Below are 17,136 nucleotides of genomic sequence, written 5' to 3' on the forward strand. Positions count from 1 at the left end.
AAGATATGGCCCAAAATATGTGAACCAAGACACAAAGAGGTATCTGCAAAGCATACAGAAGTGCGGGTAAACACACAAACAAATTGCTGCAACTATAGCTAGAGTTGGAAACTCATCTAACTACAGTTTTTGTATGGCACTAAAATAAAGGTATTAAGGCACCCAACACGCTTCCCTATCTGCCTTAATGCTTTTTTCCCTCATGCCCCCTTTGCAGGCTTGAAGGGAAAATTATGAAAAAAACATTATTTTTTTTTACTTTAGTTAAAAATAAATATGTAATATCAGATTTGTTAAAAATTCTGCATATGAGAAAAGTAAATATTATTGACCACAAATTTAACTTTTGTGTTTCTGAAATACTGTTTTAACAAATGTATGGCTAATCTATCCCAGAAGAATGGTATTTAAATGTTGTAGAATCTCTTCAGACCATTCATTTTCGGATTTGAATCTCTTTCTTGCAGAACTTGAAGAATCCAGACAGAAATGCCCACCATGCTGGTATAAATTTGCCAATACATTCTTGATCTGGGACTGCTCAGAGCCATGGCTAAATATCAAAACGTTTGTGAAATTGATTGTGATGGATCCATTTGTGGATCTTGCTATTACCATCTGCATTGTTTTAAATACTTTATTCATGGCCATGGAACATTATCCAATGACAGATCAGTTTAGCCATGTACTCACAGTAGGTAACTTGGTAAGTATTATTTTGTATTTATATTTGTATTTTCATTGAATTTATAAAGTGCTTTTCGCCAAAAGCGCTAATACAAACAATCAACAACGGTACATTCAAAGTGAACATTGAGATTAAAATAATTAAAAACAGATGTGCGGGAAAAAAAGATTAATTATTGGAGGAGACATAAGAGATAAGTTTTAAGATTTGCCTGAAATATGCGAATAGAGGAGGAGGAATGAATAGAACGAGGAAGAGAGTCCCAATATTTGAAAGCGAGAAGGGCCACCTTCACCAATCAATACAGATACTAAGATCCAAGCCAAGATCATATAACGCATAGCATAGCATAGCATGGATGTGGTGTGCATGGTCTCTCCCAACCAGGCAGGATGTAAACTGTGGTGCTCAATTTATTGGAACCTCATATGGTTGGCAAATGTCCTTGCAGCAATCTGGAGGTGATGGTGGCCCTGGAAACTGAGACACTTTTTAGCTGTGTCCTAGGTCTACTGCATTGCCCTGCTTACATGATGGGGGTTTGAGGATACTTAGAGACTGATTTAACTATTCTTTCGGCCAGAGATATGTTTAAAACAAACTGGGTAACGTCTCCTGCCTTCAACCTACAAAGGTGCACGTGGCAGAGCTGCCCATTATCTCCCCTGTTGTTATTTCTGGCCAGGGAGCCTAGGAGGCAGTTCTGATCTCCATTTACAGGACGGTTCCATCGGAAACAACAGGACAGCAGCTGTAACAAAGTCCATGAAACGGAGGGACATCTGGGACATGGCCAACAACGTGCTGCAGCAAAGAAAGCCTGATGAGGGGTCAGCAGGCTTGGCTCATGGTGGTGCTAAGGTGCAGGATCCAGGAAGGCCCCTCTTATTACAGAGAGCAGCGGGTGGGAGTGTTCTTGGGACATGAGCCGAGGATCTGCTGAGACTCAAGCTCCAGCTTGGGATGGCGATCATTGCAGCACAGTGGTCTGGTACGTAGAAAGGCAGACCATACCATGGTCTTGGGACACTTCTAACATCCACCAAGGGCAGGACACTAATGCAGGGTGTAGGACCGGTGGATCAAACCAGTTGAAGGAAGGAAGTCACAGGTGAGTGTCTTCCCGGTCACAGGAGAGGCAGCAGGGCATCACTAGTAGATGACTCAGGCAATTTTTATATGTGTAGCAGCAGTGCCCTGGGTCCACAGTGCATTCTTCTTGTCCTCGGATTCTTGACTCCAGTGGGTGACATCCAGAACACCTGCAGGGCTCCCCTTTTTATTCAAACACGAGGCTTGGGGATTACCCCAGCCCATCAATGGAAAGGACATGCACCATTCAAGCAGTTAAGGGCTGTCAAATCATGGACAGTCACTTACTCCATATCTCCAAAGGTATCCCCTAGCTGAAGTGTGGATTGGGACCAATTGGATCCAAACTCATTTTCAGCCAGTTCATCCGCACAAAGCCCTGGGAGCCCAGACCGGACCCCAACAAAGTGTATGCCCGTTATTAGGAGTTTCGAACCTGAGAGGACAGGGAGACAGCCAAAAACCAACCTAGCCATAGGACAGGTCTTAAACCACACATGGAAGCCAATTTTGGTACTCTGGAGAGCTTGAGAAAATGATACACAGGGCACACACAACTCAGATTTATCAGATGTTTATTTTAGTTAATAGAATGGTCAGGATTAGGGTTAGATAAACAACTAATAAGCACTAGAGGAAACTCCACAACTAAATATGAACTTCTAAAAAAACTGTGTCAGATTGGATTCAACTAAGTGGTGATCCCTTAGTGCTCCCAGTGTTACCCTTGTGAAAAATCTTAAATGTCCAAAACCTATTCTAAGATGTTCTTGCCCCTCCAGGGACACCACCTTCCAAAATGAAGGATAGCTCCACAGTGTTTGCCAATAGAAAAGTCTTAAATCTAACCTTTATGTCCATAGCCACCTCCTCATATGGCGGGTCAGAAGGGTGTGGACAGTTCACTCTTCTTCATTAACCAGAGGAAAAGTAACGCCTATCTCTCCCTATAATATAAGGCGTCCCTACCTAACAAAACTAGCTAAGGTGCTCTCCATTCATCAGCGGTTGTGTTAACAGAAACTGTCCACTGTCCAAACTAACCTCAAATGTCCCTACCACTAAGATAACAACTATGGGTAGGAGAATGACACCCTTCTCCTGGTGGTTGGCTTACCAGGCACTTTATTCAATACTTGATCTTCAGATAGTCTCTGGATATTCTTTTGATCAGTACATGCAACTCTTTCAATATATGCACGTGTTTTGGCTTCTTTTCTCTTTGTTAAATGTTCTCTATCCTTATGTGTTTTGCCTCTTGGTTCTCCCCACTTAGAGTTCCCCACGTAGAGTTATTCCTTGTTGACTTTGTTTGATACGAACAATGAGATTCCAACAATGATTCTCCTCTACTTCTTCATGCTTCAGTATTCTGATCACCTTATCTCTACTGGGACAAGTATGATTGTTCCCATAACAAATCTCGTCATTACCTCCTCTGGATTTTCGTCTTACAGTTTCTTGTCGCTCACTAGAATGAGTATGCTTGGTCCCGTAATGATCCTCTTTCTCTCCTCTGTGCTTTAAAGTAACAGTCTTTTGGACTTCACTGGAGCAAGTATGATTGGTCCAGTAATGATTCTTACTCCCCCTCGGTGGTCTTCCGTTTTCTCTATTACCTGATGTCCATGGGGATAACATCACCAGGACTTTTTTCCGATACAGTTAGGTTCCATGTCCTTCGTTGTGGATTTGTATCGCATTGTTTAAGGGACCCACGGTCCACCAGTGGCTCGTTGTGGTCATGCCACCACTTTCCGTCGCTCTCTTTCCCTCTCTTTCTCAGTGCTGTAGGATGCCATTTGTCAGACTTTGTTTCCTTTGTTCTCCCGGTATTAAGATGCAGTGTGTCTAACTCAGTTGCTTGTGTCTTTTCCGTTATGGGATGCTGCACGTCTGGCTTCCCCTCTGCATCGGTTCTCCAACCTGTTAGTAACTCACTGGTTTTCTTTTCTTGCCAATCTCCTCCCCTCTCGTATGCAACGTGGTTGTGGGACTTCCCCAGCATACGTCTCTCTCTCTCTCTCTCTCTCTCTCTCTGCATCAGTTGTATCCTCTTCTTCGTCTCATTTACATGGGTTTTCTTCAAACCAATCTTCTTAACATATATTTAAAGAGTTATTCTTGGGATGTGTTTTAGGGAGTTAATCACAGGAACGGGTGTCCTTTTCCCCAAAGGGGTAGTCTCTCCTGGTGAAGTTCCACTTACCTCGACCGTTAGACAGGGTGTTGCGGAGCGGGCTCACCTCACTGGCCTCACGGGGGGACCTCCCTCTTGGGGAGAAGGGATGAATTCCTGCGATATGTCACACTGGCTACCCTAAGCTAATAACAACGTTCAAAGGAAAATGCCAAAGCAAACAGTTCACAATCCTATTCTTAAAAGTCATAATATACTACCACAAAACAGATGTGTCCCTTGGTGTACGCAGGGTTTACCACAGGCCCCTCCTAAATATGAGATTTCAGAACTCACAACCAGTCCCTTGTGGACCTTGGTTTAGGGTTCATGACCCTTCCTTCCCAGACCTTGGCTTCAAGACCTACAACAGTTCCTCTTGGACCTTGGCTTCATGTTTTACAGCAGTTCTCTTTCTTTGGCCCCAGTATTCACTGCTAACCTCTCTCTCAAGACTTGTGTTACAGGATTCACAGTACTCTTCTCCTAGGCCTCAGATTACATCATTCAGCACATACCCCCTGGGCTTCAGGTAACAGGACTCACATTAGGCTTTAGGTTACAGCACTCACAATAGGTCTCTCTCCTAGGACTCAGGTTACAGTACTCACACTGCGCCTCTCTATTAGGCCTCTGGTTCAGCATTCACAGCACACATCTCTCCTAAGCTTTGCCCCCTCCTGCCAGTGACTAGGACTGATGTAATCCTTCCCCCATGGTCAATGGTTGAAAGCCCAGGCTTTGTTGATCTGGTATCCCCAAGGAGCTGAGAGGGGATATTGTGCCCTTCTGGTGAGCCTTCCTCCTCCAGGGCCTCCAGGGCTCAGCAACTCTCCAGGCTTGCCAACCCTTCCTCCAGGTAGCAGTCATTCAAGGAGTCCTCCCTCCAGTAGCATCCCCTTATACTAAGGGAGCACCAGCAGCTATGTCTACTTCTGTAAGGGTCCAAGGCGCAGACTGACATTTCCCATCCCCTTTTATACCCATGGTGCTCTGGTGCAGTAGACTCTTATTGGTTCTCTTCTAGGCTCCTTGGCCTCTTTTTATGGGATTGGTTAAACTTGGTAGCGATTACATTTCCTCTTTGTATCTCTTTTTGGATTGGTCCTCAGTGCTGCTTGATAGCTGCATTAATTTCATTCACAATAGCATGCTACTGGGAGATTTCTACGGTATGTGTGGCCTGCAGCAGCATTTTGAAATTCCCTTGCTGCCTCTCAGCTGCTCATGGGCATTCTGGGTTAGCAGTTTGCCTGGTTTGTGGTACCTCTGCTGCCAGGTGTAGCGTCTCCCGCTGTATGGGTGCTGAGTGCATGATTGGTGAGCGCCCACTGCTTCTTTGTATATCCCAGGCTGTGGACTGGTCTGCTCCCTTGTGGTGAATTATGGGCAATGGAGTCCCCAAATGTCATACTGCACAATGTTGTGACCAATCAACCCTCTCACTGTAACTCTTAGTAGGAGTACGCAATCTTGCTGCTAACATGTGAGGTCAGCACACCTCTTCTCACCATCCGGGAAACTTCTGGGTAGTTAAGTCCACTGGAGTGGTGCCTACCAAATATAGCGACATGGACTCCGGAAATGAACTGAGCACTTTTTCTTTAAAATGTGCGATAAGGTTTCTGTTAGATCCCCGTCCCTTCAATCCCCTTCTGGCACCACCTTCATCCCTAGTGGCTCACTACTCACACATGGGGAGTTCGGTAAAAAGAATATGGTGCATGGTAGTGCACTGGAAAAAAGTAAAACGCTGTTCACTCTCACCAGCCGATCGTAATGGCACTTTGCATATAAAATATTGCCAGACAAAAAGGGTAAAAGCGCTCCTTTATCACTTCACTTAAGGTAGTGTGTGTTACAAAAATAAACGCAGCAAAACATGAAATGAAAAACAGTCTCCCTGCACTGGGAGCCTTAGAGACTCCCAAGTGACCCCAAATGAATGAGCCAATCAAGTAGGTGAAGCTAAAAAGCCTTAATTTACGTCAAAAGTCAGCCACAGTTCCAGGACATAGACAAAAAGCTGGGGCTACAATTGAACTCAATGGGAGGAAATTTGCAAAAAGAAAAATCTTTCCTAACAGTATTAATTTTAAAAATCATTGCTATCTCCTTATTTAAAAAACGAATGCATGTAAACCAATATGTTTTCCTTGGAAATAGACTAATGGATTCTGTTCTTTTTTTAGGTATTCACTGGAATCTTCACAGCAGAAATGGTTTTTAAGCTAATCGCCCTTGACCCTTATTATTATTTCCAAGTAGGATGGAATATTTTCGATGGCATTATAGTCAGTCTTAGTTTAATGGAACTGGGCCTAGCAGACGTGGAAGGACTCTCAGTTCTTCGATCTTTCCGATTGGTAAGAATAACTCTGAATTATCATTGCACTCAGTATGTTTTCTGATAAAAAGCATGTCAAATAACCCAGAGCATCTTTAAAATAAGAAATCGTGGGACACCTTTTAAAGTCTGACGGCTCGACTCAGCACATATATTGTTTCCTAGGTGCCTACTACTGTGGACCTCTGTCAAGCAATGCAGCGGATCATGTTCTAAAAGACAGATTCATTTAATGTTGTACTGATTATTTCAGAACAATTGACACAACTAGGGTGTGCTTATTGTATTTGTCAGGTCTGTCTAATGCCATGTTCCATGAATTGTATTGAAATTGTGTGGCCTGACAATATATATACTGGTTTAAAGCCAGGATGTTGATCAGTTCTGGGAAAAGACAACATGCTTCACACATGCTTAACTGTGCTAACTGGTAGATGTGAATCTTGTATATTTCAAGTCCTTGAAATAACCAAAACCAAAACATCTTCACATCATTTATATTACTTGTAAATTGTGTGACAGGGCCAAAGATCCATCTCAGCCTGGTGTAGGTACCCTAATAAGAAACGTCAGAGCCAGAACTACCCCAGAGATGGTCTGGGGAGTTGAGGAGGACCCTGGTCCCCAGCTCCATCTTATGTGTTGAGGCATGCATGTATATTGGTGCCCCATTCGCTTAGCCAATGCCTATCAGCCTCTGTCCTGGTCAGGTCCCTTTCTCTTCTCTTTCAGGTGGTTCTGAGAGACTACTACTACTAGCATGCACCAGACTCCTCATGACCCTAGAATGGATAATGATTTCCAGGAAGCAGCACCATTCAGAAGTGTATAAGTAACGCAGTGTACCTGGGCCCAATGGATAAAACCTGGTGCAGAAAAGGAGGAACAAACTGGTTGCCCTCATGGAAATAGACTACCCCTCCCTATTTTTCATCCATATGGGGGACCCAATGCCTTACCCACAAACCCAAGACTGGCTATATGGGAGCACATGAGTAAATGAAGCGAATCAGGAACTTTTAAGAGACTGCACAGCAAACCCGGTTAGAATATTGACTTTTCAAGTGACGGGGAGACACTGAGAACAAATGACCACAGTGACTGCACGGACTGCATGGCAAAGATGGTTGCTGAAAATGTGGTTGGGATGAAGTTCCTTATTAACACCTCACTGAGACGTCCCTAGAAGAAGGGGAGGACATGGGTGGAGTTGCGATTAGAAAAGCCAGAGACTGGCCTAGGGAAGCAGCTCGCTCAGTCAGCAAATGGGAGCAGAGGGAACCTACTAGGCAGGAAGGGTAGGGCTAGAAAATGCCAACAGAGTAATTTGGCAGTGAGACCTGTTTCAGTGAAGTTAGAGGAGCTGGAGGAAGGCCAAGAGACGGACCAGAAAGGAGGGTGTAGCTGGCAGAGGAAGACTTAAAAGAGACTTTTGGAATGTTGGGAAAGAGTTTGCATGAGGTGTTGCGACTGAGCGGGTGGTACCAATTTGGTTGTTTGTGTGAGTGAAAGAGTGATTGGATGCAATGTTGGAGGTGGCAGGAGAGTGTGAGTGAGTGAGAGAGAGAAGGGAAGGGAATTGAGAAATGGGGTGGAAGAAAGTAGAGGTAAACTTAGTGTGGGAGTAGTGAGATCTGGGGAGACATGGACAATATCAGGAATGAGCTGGAGAGTGGAGAAGGGAGAGAGGGGCATAAGACCAGAACCTGGATTGTAGAGAGGAGAGAGGTCATCGGGGAGCTGGAGAGTAGAGACCAGAGGAGAAATAGAGAGCAAGAGAGAGTACCAGGTAGTGGAGTGTGGCAATCATACCACCCTGCCTGGTCTACTACGAAGTCCCTGAAGGAGGTAGAGAGATGAGACTACTGATTTAAACCCCCCCCCCCCAAGGATAGGTACTCTGGCTGTGGAGAAAGGCGGGGTGATTTCAAGGCGGGTACCCCCACTGATAGTATTTCTATTAAAAACAAGATGAAGATGAAAATGTATTGTGAAACTAATCTGCCTGAAAAGGGTTCAGAAGTAAAAAAGAACCTTATGTCTGAGGTGTACCACATGCCTGGTGGTTGCTTTAAGTGTCTTGGGGATGTTTCTTATTTTAAAGCTGTCTTGAGTACAGCATTGCACCGGCTTGTTAACTGGTCTGATTCTGTTTATAAATGACAGTCATTTTACAATAGAGATAGTTAGCACATACCAACAGCTTACAGTAAACATTAAATCAGAGCTGTCATTTTCTCATGATCAAAAAATAAATTTGTATTAGTAAATTTTAGCCAAAGACACAATTCATTTGGTAAAAAACGAGAGAAAACACTTTTGCTTAATCGTTATAAAGACTAAAACACTGTCTAAAAACCTGACAATATAGTCGTGACATATGGACCTATATGAAATTAGGTAGCATAGTTCTAGTACACGTTTGGAGATTCATAGAGAGAGTCTAGAGGCAATTAACCAGCTTAAACCTCTCTTAGCTCTTATTCTTAGAATACATATATACTCTAGGAGTTACTTATCTAGAGTAGGAAGTTCCTACTCTAGATAAGTAACTCCTAGAGTATATGTCACGACTATATGATTTAATGTTTACTGTAAGCTGTTGGTATGTTCTAACTATCTCTATTGTAAAATGAGTCTATCCCCCCGATAAAAGGTAGAGCAACTACTGTAGTAGTAATATTGGGATTTCCCCCTTTTTTTGTTAATTGGTATAAATGACAGAGGACATAGATGTCCTTTAGTATTGCTGTTTTGGTTGTAACTAGTTTTACCCACCATGTAGATCATCAAGTTTTTATGCGTAACGTTTGTAAATGTACGAATGCCGTGTTGCAACAAATACCTGGCCACTAACAGCCGTCAAATAAATGTGGGGGTATAGAGCGCAATCAGAGATCTGTCGTGTATGAGTGCCTCGCATTGGAATGCTGATGGTCATGTCCATCGTGAAATCACTACCGGGTCATGAAACAAAGTACTTTTAAATTTGTGAGAGAAAAAGCGATCTGACTTACTTGCTGTCAGCGACATACCGCTTGTTGTGTCAGCCTTCGTTAGGTCTGTGAGAGCGAACGCCTGCGTAGTCTTGCTCAGGGGCTCGTCTGGTTTGCAGTCTACCCGGGCATGCATGGTAATAGTGGAGGGCTCATATTACTTCACGGATTACTGATAGGTTGTTGCAACTGTGATGTACTTTCTCAGTAGAAATGACTGGGAGGGACTGTCATGATTGTGACATCCGTAATGTACATGCTTAATACAATAAGAGGGATACTCTATCTTTTCCCACTAGTTGTGTACATGCATGGACCATAGCAACCCAATAAACAAAAAGCCCAATCCCTATGGGGGACCGTGTGTTGCTAAGTTGATAGTGTATACAAATCTTTTCCCTTCGCCCCTACATGTAAAGACCTACATGAGTTAACGGCTGATGAAAATGGGGATATGAATGAATATGAAAAGTCTTTAAAGAAAATGAGCAAACACTATGAGAATTGATTTGTACAATGAGTCCGGCGAGGGTATTTTCAACACTCGACCTTACATCTGCTTATATTCAGGTCAAATTGCGTAAGTAATCTAGGCATATGACTGCATTTATTACTCCAGAAGGACTGTTCCAATATCGTAGGATGCCGTTTGGACGTATCCCTGCACCTTCTGTTTTTCCGAAGATCATGTACAGAATATTTGAAGGAGAAGATCTTCTTTCAAGATAATGTTTTAGTCTATGCAGAGAATGAAAAAGAACACGATAAAAGATTGGAGAGTCCTAAAGAAGCTGCATGATGTATGCATGCAGTAGGAATGACTCTCAGAGAGAAATCAAAAATGAACAGGAAAGAAATTGAGTTTTTGGGACATGTGATCTCTAAGGAAGGCATTTCACCAAAGAAGGATCTGATTGATACAATAGAACATATGATCACACCGAATTGCAAGGTACAGTTCTGAACATTTTTAGGCATAGCAGAATATTATTCAAAGTTTATTCCAGGATTTGCTGATCACACTGTGGCCTTGAGAGGGTTGATGAAGATGAACAAGACAATTGCATGAGATGATAGTTGGCAAATGAGTTCCAATACATAAAGAGAGTATTAGCAGCAGGACCAACTTTACATAACTACAACAGAGGAGGAGCATTTAATAGGGTATGCAGAAGGCTTATGCAACCATTGAAAAGAAAGCTCTTGCCATCAAATGGGCTACATACAAATTCAGAAGTCCTCAATATCGAAGCAAGAATGGTGTGAAGAAATGGCAAAGGATACTAATATGATGATCATCGTCCGAGACTTAATGGTGGGTGGATTAAATAAAGAGAATGCGCAAAGACTGGGAATGGAAGCCTTCTGGAATGTTAGAGATGAACTGTGTATTCCTAATGCCAATCTTATGGGAGGAGATAAGCTCATACCACCCGAGCAAATCAGGGAGAAAGTGATACATCTTAGACATGAAGGACATCAAGGAATAGTGAATACTAAACGCAGAATAAAGAACAGCTATTGGTGCCTGGGTTGTGATACGCAAATTGAAAGGGCCGCCAGGAATTGTATCCTTTGTATCAACAGTGACAAGGAGTGTGTGAGTTAGAGATGTCCAATGGCTCTCACTGATATACCAGGGAGACCATGGGAGAAACTAGTGATTGACGTGATTGGGCCTTTATGGAGTAGTTGTGTTGTGGTTGTTGATATGGTGACTAGATTTGCAGGGTTGATGATGACTCGGCATGTTACGACTAGAAGAGTAATTTCGTTTCTGGAGGAATTGTGTGACTGTGAGGGTTATCCTGGGATAATTTTGACTGACAATGGTTCTCAATTCAATTCAAGTCGAAGGAAATGGAAGCATACCTTAAGGAGATAGCCATTGTTCACAAGACAGTGCCATACATCGCCCCCAAACAAATGGGGTTGTGGAGAGATATAACAGAGTTATTAAAGAGTCCATTAGATGGGTGTGGTCTAATGAGAGGGACTGGAAGGAAGCTGTGAAGAGAATGGTTGTGGCTCATAGATTCACTCCACATAGCACAACTGGAGTTTCTCCTTTTGAACATAGCAGACGGAGAAAAGCCAGCACCAAGTTATTTCCAGGTTGGATGGATAATGTGACCGGATTGGAAGTGGTGTTGGATGATGCAAAGTGTAACATCAGAAAGAGGCAGTTAAGGAACAAAAAACTGCAAGATAATAGACTTTTCAAGACATCCAATGTCCCGTGAGTGGGAGGTTGGGTCAGGACCAAATTACCAGTGATGTTGGGAGGAGATGGTTGTCAGTGTTCCAGACCAATTGAGATGATAGAGGTGTTCAAACATGCTCTGAGGACAAAGGATGTAAGGGTGTGGAACTTGGAGAGAGTGATGGTTCTGTGATCGAGGAACAATGACCTCATGAGTGGAAGGAAGGATGTGAAAGTGAACAAAGGGGACAGTTTTGGAATTTCCTTGTTAGAAGGAACTGATATTTCACCGACAACATCAAGATTAGGAAGGGGCTACCGATGACCAAGCTATCTAGAAGACTATGCTCAGTCTTGAGGAAGTCAGAGGAAGAGCTTGTGTGAATAAAGAGGGATGTGTTGTATCGTGCCTGCAGAATGCAGGGACACAATAAGGTTCTAGAGTGAAGCCACCGGGAGTGTGGGAAGTGCGAGAAAAACAGTTGGAGGGTGAACAAAGGAAGCAGAGGACACGCATTCATATCCCCATTTATTTTATATATATATCAGTAAAAAAACTTTGTTAACGGGACGTTATGGTTCAAAGTAAATCCAAAAAACCCTTGAAATTCAACAGTTATGGTAAGCTAAGCAACCATAACTCGCACCACCACTGTGCACTGCTAACACTAACAACCAGGACATCAAAGATGACATCAAAAATGTCATTGATGACATCACTGATGACATCACATGTCTGGCTCCCCCTTTTTGTCCTTTACTAACATATCTAGCCCACATGGTTTTCTTCAGTAACAGTCAGGGATTAAAAATATAAAAGGTACTATAATTGTAGACTTGTCCTTCAAGTATGTTCTTACAGTAATTCCCTTAGGGTCCAGTCAAATCATGTGATACATATGCATAGGGTAAGTATCACCTTTGAAACGGACCAATCATTTCTCTGCATAAAGATTATCAGTTAGGTTATGAACACTTAATGCTAGTACCGCTGTTTTTTTCCTTACTTCAGTTTTTGTGTATATACTCATATCTGTGTGTGATGATGTCTCTTTGTGTTGTGTCTATAATAATGCCATTATATAGTAAGTGGTTTTCATTACCTACTTATCACGTGTTTCACAGTAGCCAAAACTCTAATAAGAAAACAGTTATCAATTCACTGTTCAACATGGCAAGCTTATGAATATTGCACCTCCATCATGTATGCTGCGTACAATGCCTATATTGCGACATGAGTACCTTAGTATACTGCATAGAACTGCATAATAGAATGCTATGTATATCAATGCATTGCTTAATGCACTAATTAGCACTTGATATGTATTGCAATCATCCTTGACACTTTTTGGTGAACATTATAATAAGAATACCTTCTACGGAGTTTTCATTCAAAGGAAATGTACATGTGATGTCATCAGTGATGTCATCAATGACATTTTTGATGTTATCTTTGATGTCCTGGGTGTTAGTGTTAGCAGTGCACAGTAGTGGTGGCACGAGTTATGGTTGCTTAGCTTACCATAACTGGTGAATTTCAAGGGTTTTTCGGTTTTACTTGGAACCATAACGTCCCGTCTATAAAGTTTTTTTTTACTGAATTTCACAGGTTTTTAGTAGAGCAACTTAACCATAACGTCCTGTTAACAACGTTTTTTTTACAGAATTTCTTATCTTTTTAGTAGGGCAACTTAATCGTAACATCTCTTTAACAAAGTTATTTTACTGAATATACACATTCATCATGTGAAATTGGGAGATAATTACTAGGATTCCCTTACTTTGTGTACATGTATACATGTAACAAAGAACATACTGAACCTCCTTCGCTAATGGTATTTGAAGGCCATGGACTGATCGTCTGTCCGCAGACGGGCGTGGACGACAGCAACACTACCCAAACAGTCAGGGGATATTTGAAATTGTTCTATCATGCCATATAAAAACTGCAGAAGGTTAAAAAGCAGCACATAAACACATTATAAGTAGTAATAAATAACCATTGGAACCTACACGTCTCACACATAACCCATCCATATAAATACCATGTGTGATGAAATGGATTATACCATAACAAAAAAAGATATGCCTCCAACATAATTACCTCACAAACTGTACAGCTACGAGCGACAGTAGACGAATACAACAGAACGAATACAAATTACAAGAAAGTAGTAAGTGAACTTCATTTTTCGTGTATGTTGGTACACTTTTTGTATGAGGTGCAGAACAATTAATGTATTCCTGTTGTTTTCACACAGAAATGTGCAGTACTTTGGACTGGCTGGAGGAGAATTTTCCGCATGGCGAAATGTCGGAAGATAGCGATAATAATGGTACACACTTCTCTGCATAAGCAAATTAATAGTCAGTACTTTATGGATACTTAACATATATATATTTATTTTTAATAGACCAGGTAAAAAATGAACAAAGTCCACCAAAAGACACAGTACAAGAGACCTTGAAACGCATAGAAGGCAAAGTGGACATGCTAAAAGAGACCACTGTCCTACCAGTACCTGTCCCCCTTCTCCATTTCACAGTGAACTATCCCCAAACCCTGAAGAACAACATAAACGTTTCGACAAAACTTCCATCCCTTCATCCCCTCACAACAAGCCTGTGGAAACCCCTAATTCCCCCATATTTGTTTCAGTGTCTGCTTCCCCCTCTCTCTCTTAATTGTTGCATATGTGTTTAATAAAAAAAATGTTACCTTACTTTTATTGGAATTGTGTGCATCCAATTTTTTTTGTTTTTTTTTAAAAGACATAAAATGTCCGCAATTAATAAAATATGGATGTCCTAAGGACACTATACCTGTCCGTACTGTCTGCAGCGAAGATGGAACTGTCCGTAGAACAGACGCGGTGTCTGGCATGTCCGTAGTCAAACAAAATGGAGGTGTCCTAAGGACACTATCCCTGGCCATACAGTGAGCAGAACATCTACGCACATGCGCACCACACCCGTAAGTCCTCCGAACATTGCGCCTGTCCGTAACTGTCCTTCTCACTTGTGTCGCACTTTTAATTAGTTTCAGGACCCGAAACTGTCCGTAGAACACCCATGCGCATGTACACGACCGTTCCTGGCATTTGGTGTCCTGCGGGCACCCATTTCCTTCGCGGATGTGTTCACGATGTCATCATGTGACCGCACCCACATTGAGCGTGTGCCCTAATTTCAGCACTTTGTGTGCTTCCGCAACATTTCAAAAGAGCGTATGCACACAAGCCGAATTATTTTACAATACAAAATCACCATTTCACATGTCCCATACAATAGCCCTAGCTTTCCACATAATGTTTGTAATTTTTTCAACGCTTTTGATTGATCGATATGGTCACGAGGGGCACCCCTCCACCCCTATAAAAGGCCACACCCCCAAGCTCATCTTCATTGTACTTCTGGCGATTGTAGATTGAGTTTTGCTGCCGTAAGTGCTCTAGTGGAGATTATCTCACCAACCCTAATGGCATCCAGGGGTGTTGCTAGGCCTGGAAAAGATCCGGGGCTACGCTAATGTCGGGACTGTTAAGACTCGGGGCTAGCTTACCTTTTGGTTGTAGTCCCGGAACTTCTATCCGGGGCTACAACCAAAAGACCCGGGGCTATAGCCCCCTCAGCCCCCCCCAGCAATGCCTCTGATGGCATCCATGGCTGCTGTTGCTACATCACCCTCAGCACCACCCCCAAATCCTCCACCGCCACCACCTCCCCAAGGGCCTGCAGAGGGAAATACGTGTGAGGATGTAGAGAGCGAGGAAGAAGAGGATGAAGAGAATGAGGTGGGGGAACTCCCTACTACCACCACTCACCGGGAGTCGTGGGTGTGGCAGTTGTTTACCGTTTATGGTAACGTACCAAAGCACGTGCGAACCTCGTCACCTGTAAAAAGTGCAATTTGGTGCTGCGTCGTGGGAGACCTGGTGCGTACAGCTTTGGTACAAAAACCATGAAGCAACACCTAACTTCGTTCCACGGTGCAGACATTCGCAAAGTGGTACCATGTAAAGGACGTAGTATGTTGAGTTAATCCGCAGCATCCTCTGTGTCCGATCCTCTCTTCACAAGAGACACTCCTGTGGGAGAGCGCATCCCTCCAGCTGCCTCATAGGCCATTTGCGATGCTGTTGACCTTTTGAAGGTCACAATATTGTGTATGTACTGCGACGCAGTACTCTGCAGGGGGAGAGTCTTTGAAGTGCTTTCGAGACTATAGTCAAGAACACCAGAAGAAGTGCTACCCTACATCTTTCTCTCTCCACCTGCCCTTTCGTATCCCCGTGGTTGGTGTCCCTTCCTTACCCTCCTTTTCCCTCCTCTCATAGTGTGTCGTGTGTAAAAAAATTCAAAAAAATATAAAACAGCAAAAATGTAAAAGAAAGGCTCTTTTCAGAGCTGCCTTTCTCAGTGTAAAAAGTAACTATCAAGTAAACGGTGTAGGCCTCTGCACATTTTTAAAAAAAGTCAGCGGACAGTCCTAGGACAGACAAAATTTTAGGGTGCAACCGTAGCAAAACCAATGCACTTTTCTCTGGGAGTAAGTGGTGGCTCTGAAAAGAGCCTTTTGGTGGTGGTGTGTGTGTTTGAAAAACTTGGATTCCTCAACATGTAATGCAAAATAGATGACAATAATGGCAAAAAAGGTTGCAATGCATTTTGTACATTGCGAAGAAAAATCTGATTGCCAGCATATGTAAGATGGAATTCATCTCTGCGAAAAATGAGTGTGCTACGAAACATAATATTTTCATTGTGGAAAGAGGACATGCCAACATCTCTTAGAAAGGCACAAACAGCCTTATTGACATTGCGCCTCGCTTTCTCCATTTGTGGACCATATAAAGAAGAACGCAGCTACATTTGTCTTTGTGCAATACGTGAAAAAATTACGTGGCAATTTGGAAACATGTCCATGACCTTCTCAAGTCCTTCCTTCATTGCAGATTGCAAAGAAATTCCAGACACATGCCCTAAACTGTTTCCTCCACAATGAATGATAATTATATCAGGATGACGCTCTGTCTGTAAAGTAGCACAGAGAGGTACCAAGTCCAGCCACTTCATTCCACGCACTCCATGCATGTGCACTTCCACATGAGGGAATTCAAGATCTGCAGATATACTGCAACGTTCTGCATGCACCGTCAACCAATGTAGCCATGAGTCTCCCAAAATCCAGATAATCTGTTTTCGAGCACACACAGCCATAGCTGTCTGTTCTCCTCTCAGGGAAAAGACGTTCTCACTAAATCTCTCCGTTCATAACACACCCACTGAACTTTACTGACCAATCCCTAGCTCCGCTCATTCTCATTTGCATGCCTCTTCACCCCAAAATACCCGTATGTAGTACGCACTGCCTGCAGACTACTGCCATGTCTGCGGACACGTAGAGGATCTAAGCGTGACAACTGTACATTTAAATAGTGTTCCCCTTTTCCCCTTTAAGGTGGGCTCTTTTTTTTGCAGATGCCTGACAGACACCTGTTATTTTGTATTTTTTTTTCTTCTTAGTTTACTCCTACAATCATTACATAACCTTTTTCAAAGCAAGCCTTACATTTCAAAAGAGCATGGCATTTCCCAAAAATGATAAAGAAACACCATCTGCTTCAAAAT

At 42.7% G+C, this 17,136-nt stretch overlaps 1 protein-coding gene across 7 annotated transcripts in view; it reads left to right on the forward strand.

Annotated features, from left to right (window-relative positions):
• Nucleotides 1-17,136, forward strand: part of LOC138488896 (sodium channel protein type 2 subunit alpha-like) — a 1,049,646-nt gene that overhangs the window by 705,301 nt on the left and 327,209 nt on the right. For all 7 annotated transcript variants that reach the window (XM_069616277.1, XM_069616276.1, XM_069616279.1 and 4 more), the window contains 2 exons: nucleotides 468-706; nucleotides 6,152-6,325. In XM_069616277.1, coding sequence (XP_069472378.1) covers nucleotides 468-706; nucleotides 6,152-6,325 — 413 coding nt within the window. The remainder of the gene's footprint in view (nucleotides 1-467; nucleotides 707-6,151; nucleotides 6,326-17,136) is intronic.

This window comes from Ambystoma mexicanum, chromosome 9 (assembly GCF_040938575.1).
Source record: "Ambystoma mexicanum isolate Mex_15411 chromosome 9, UKY_AmexF1_1, whole genome shotgun sequence".
Lineage (NCBI taxonomy): Eukaryota > Metazoa > Chordata > Amphibia > Caudata > Ambystomatidae > Ambystoma > Ambystoma mexicanum.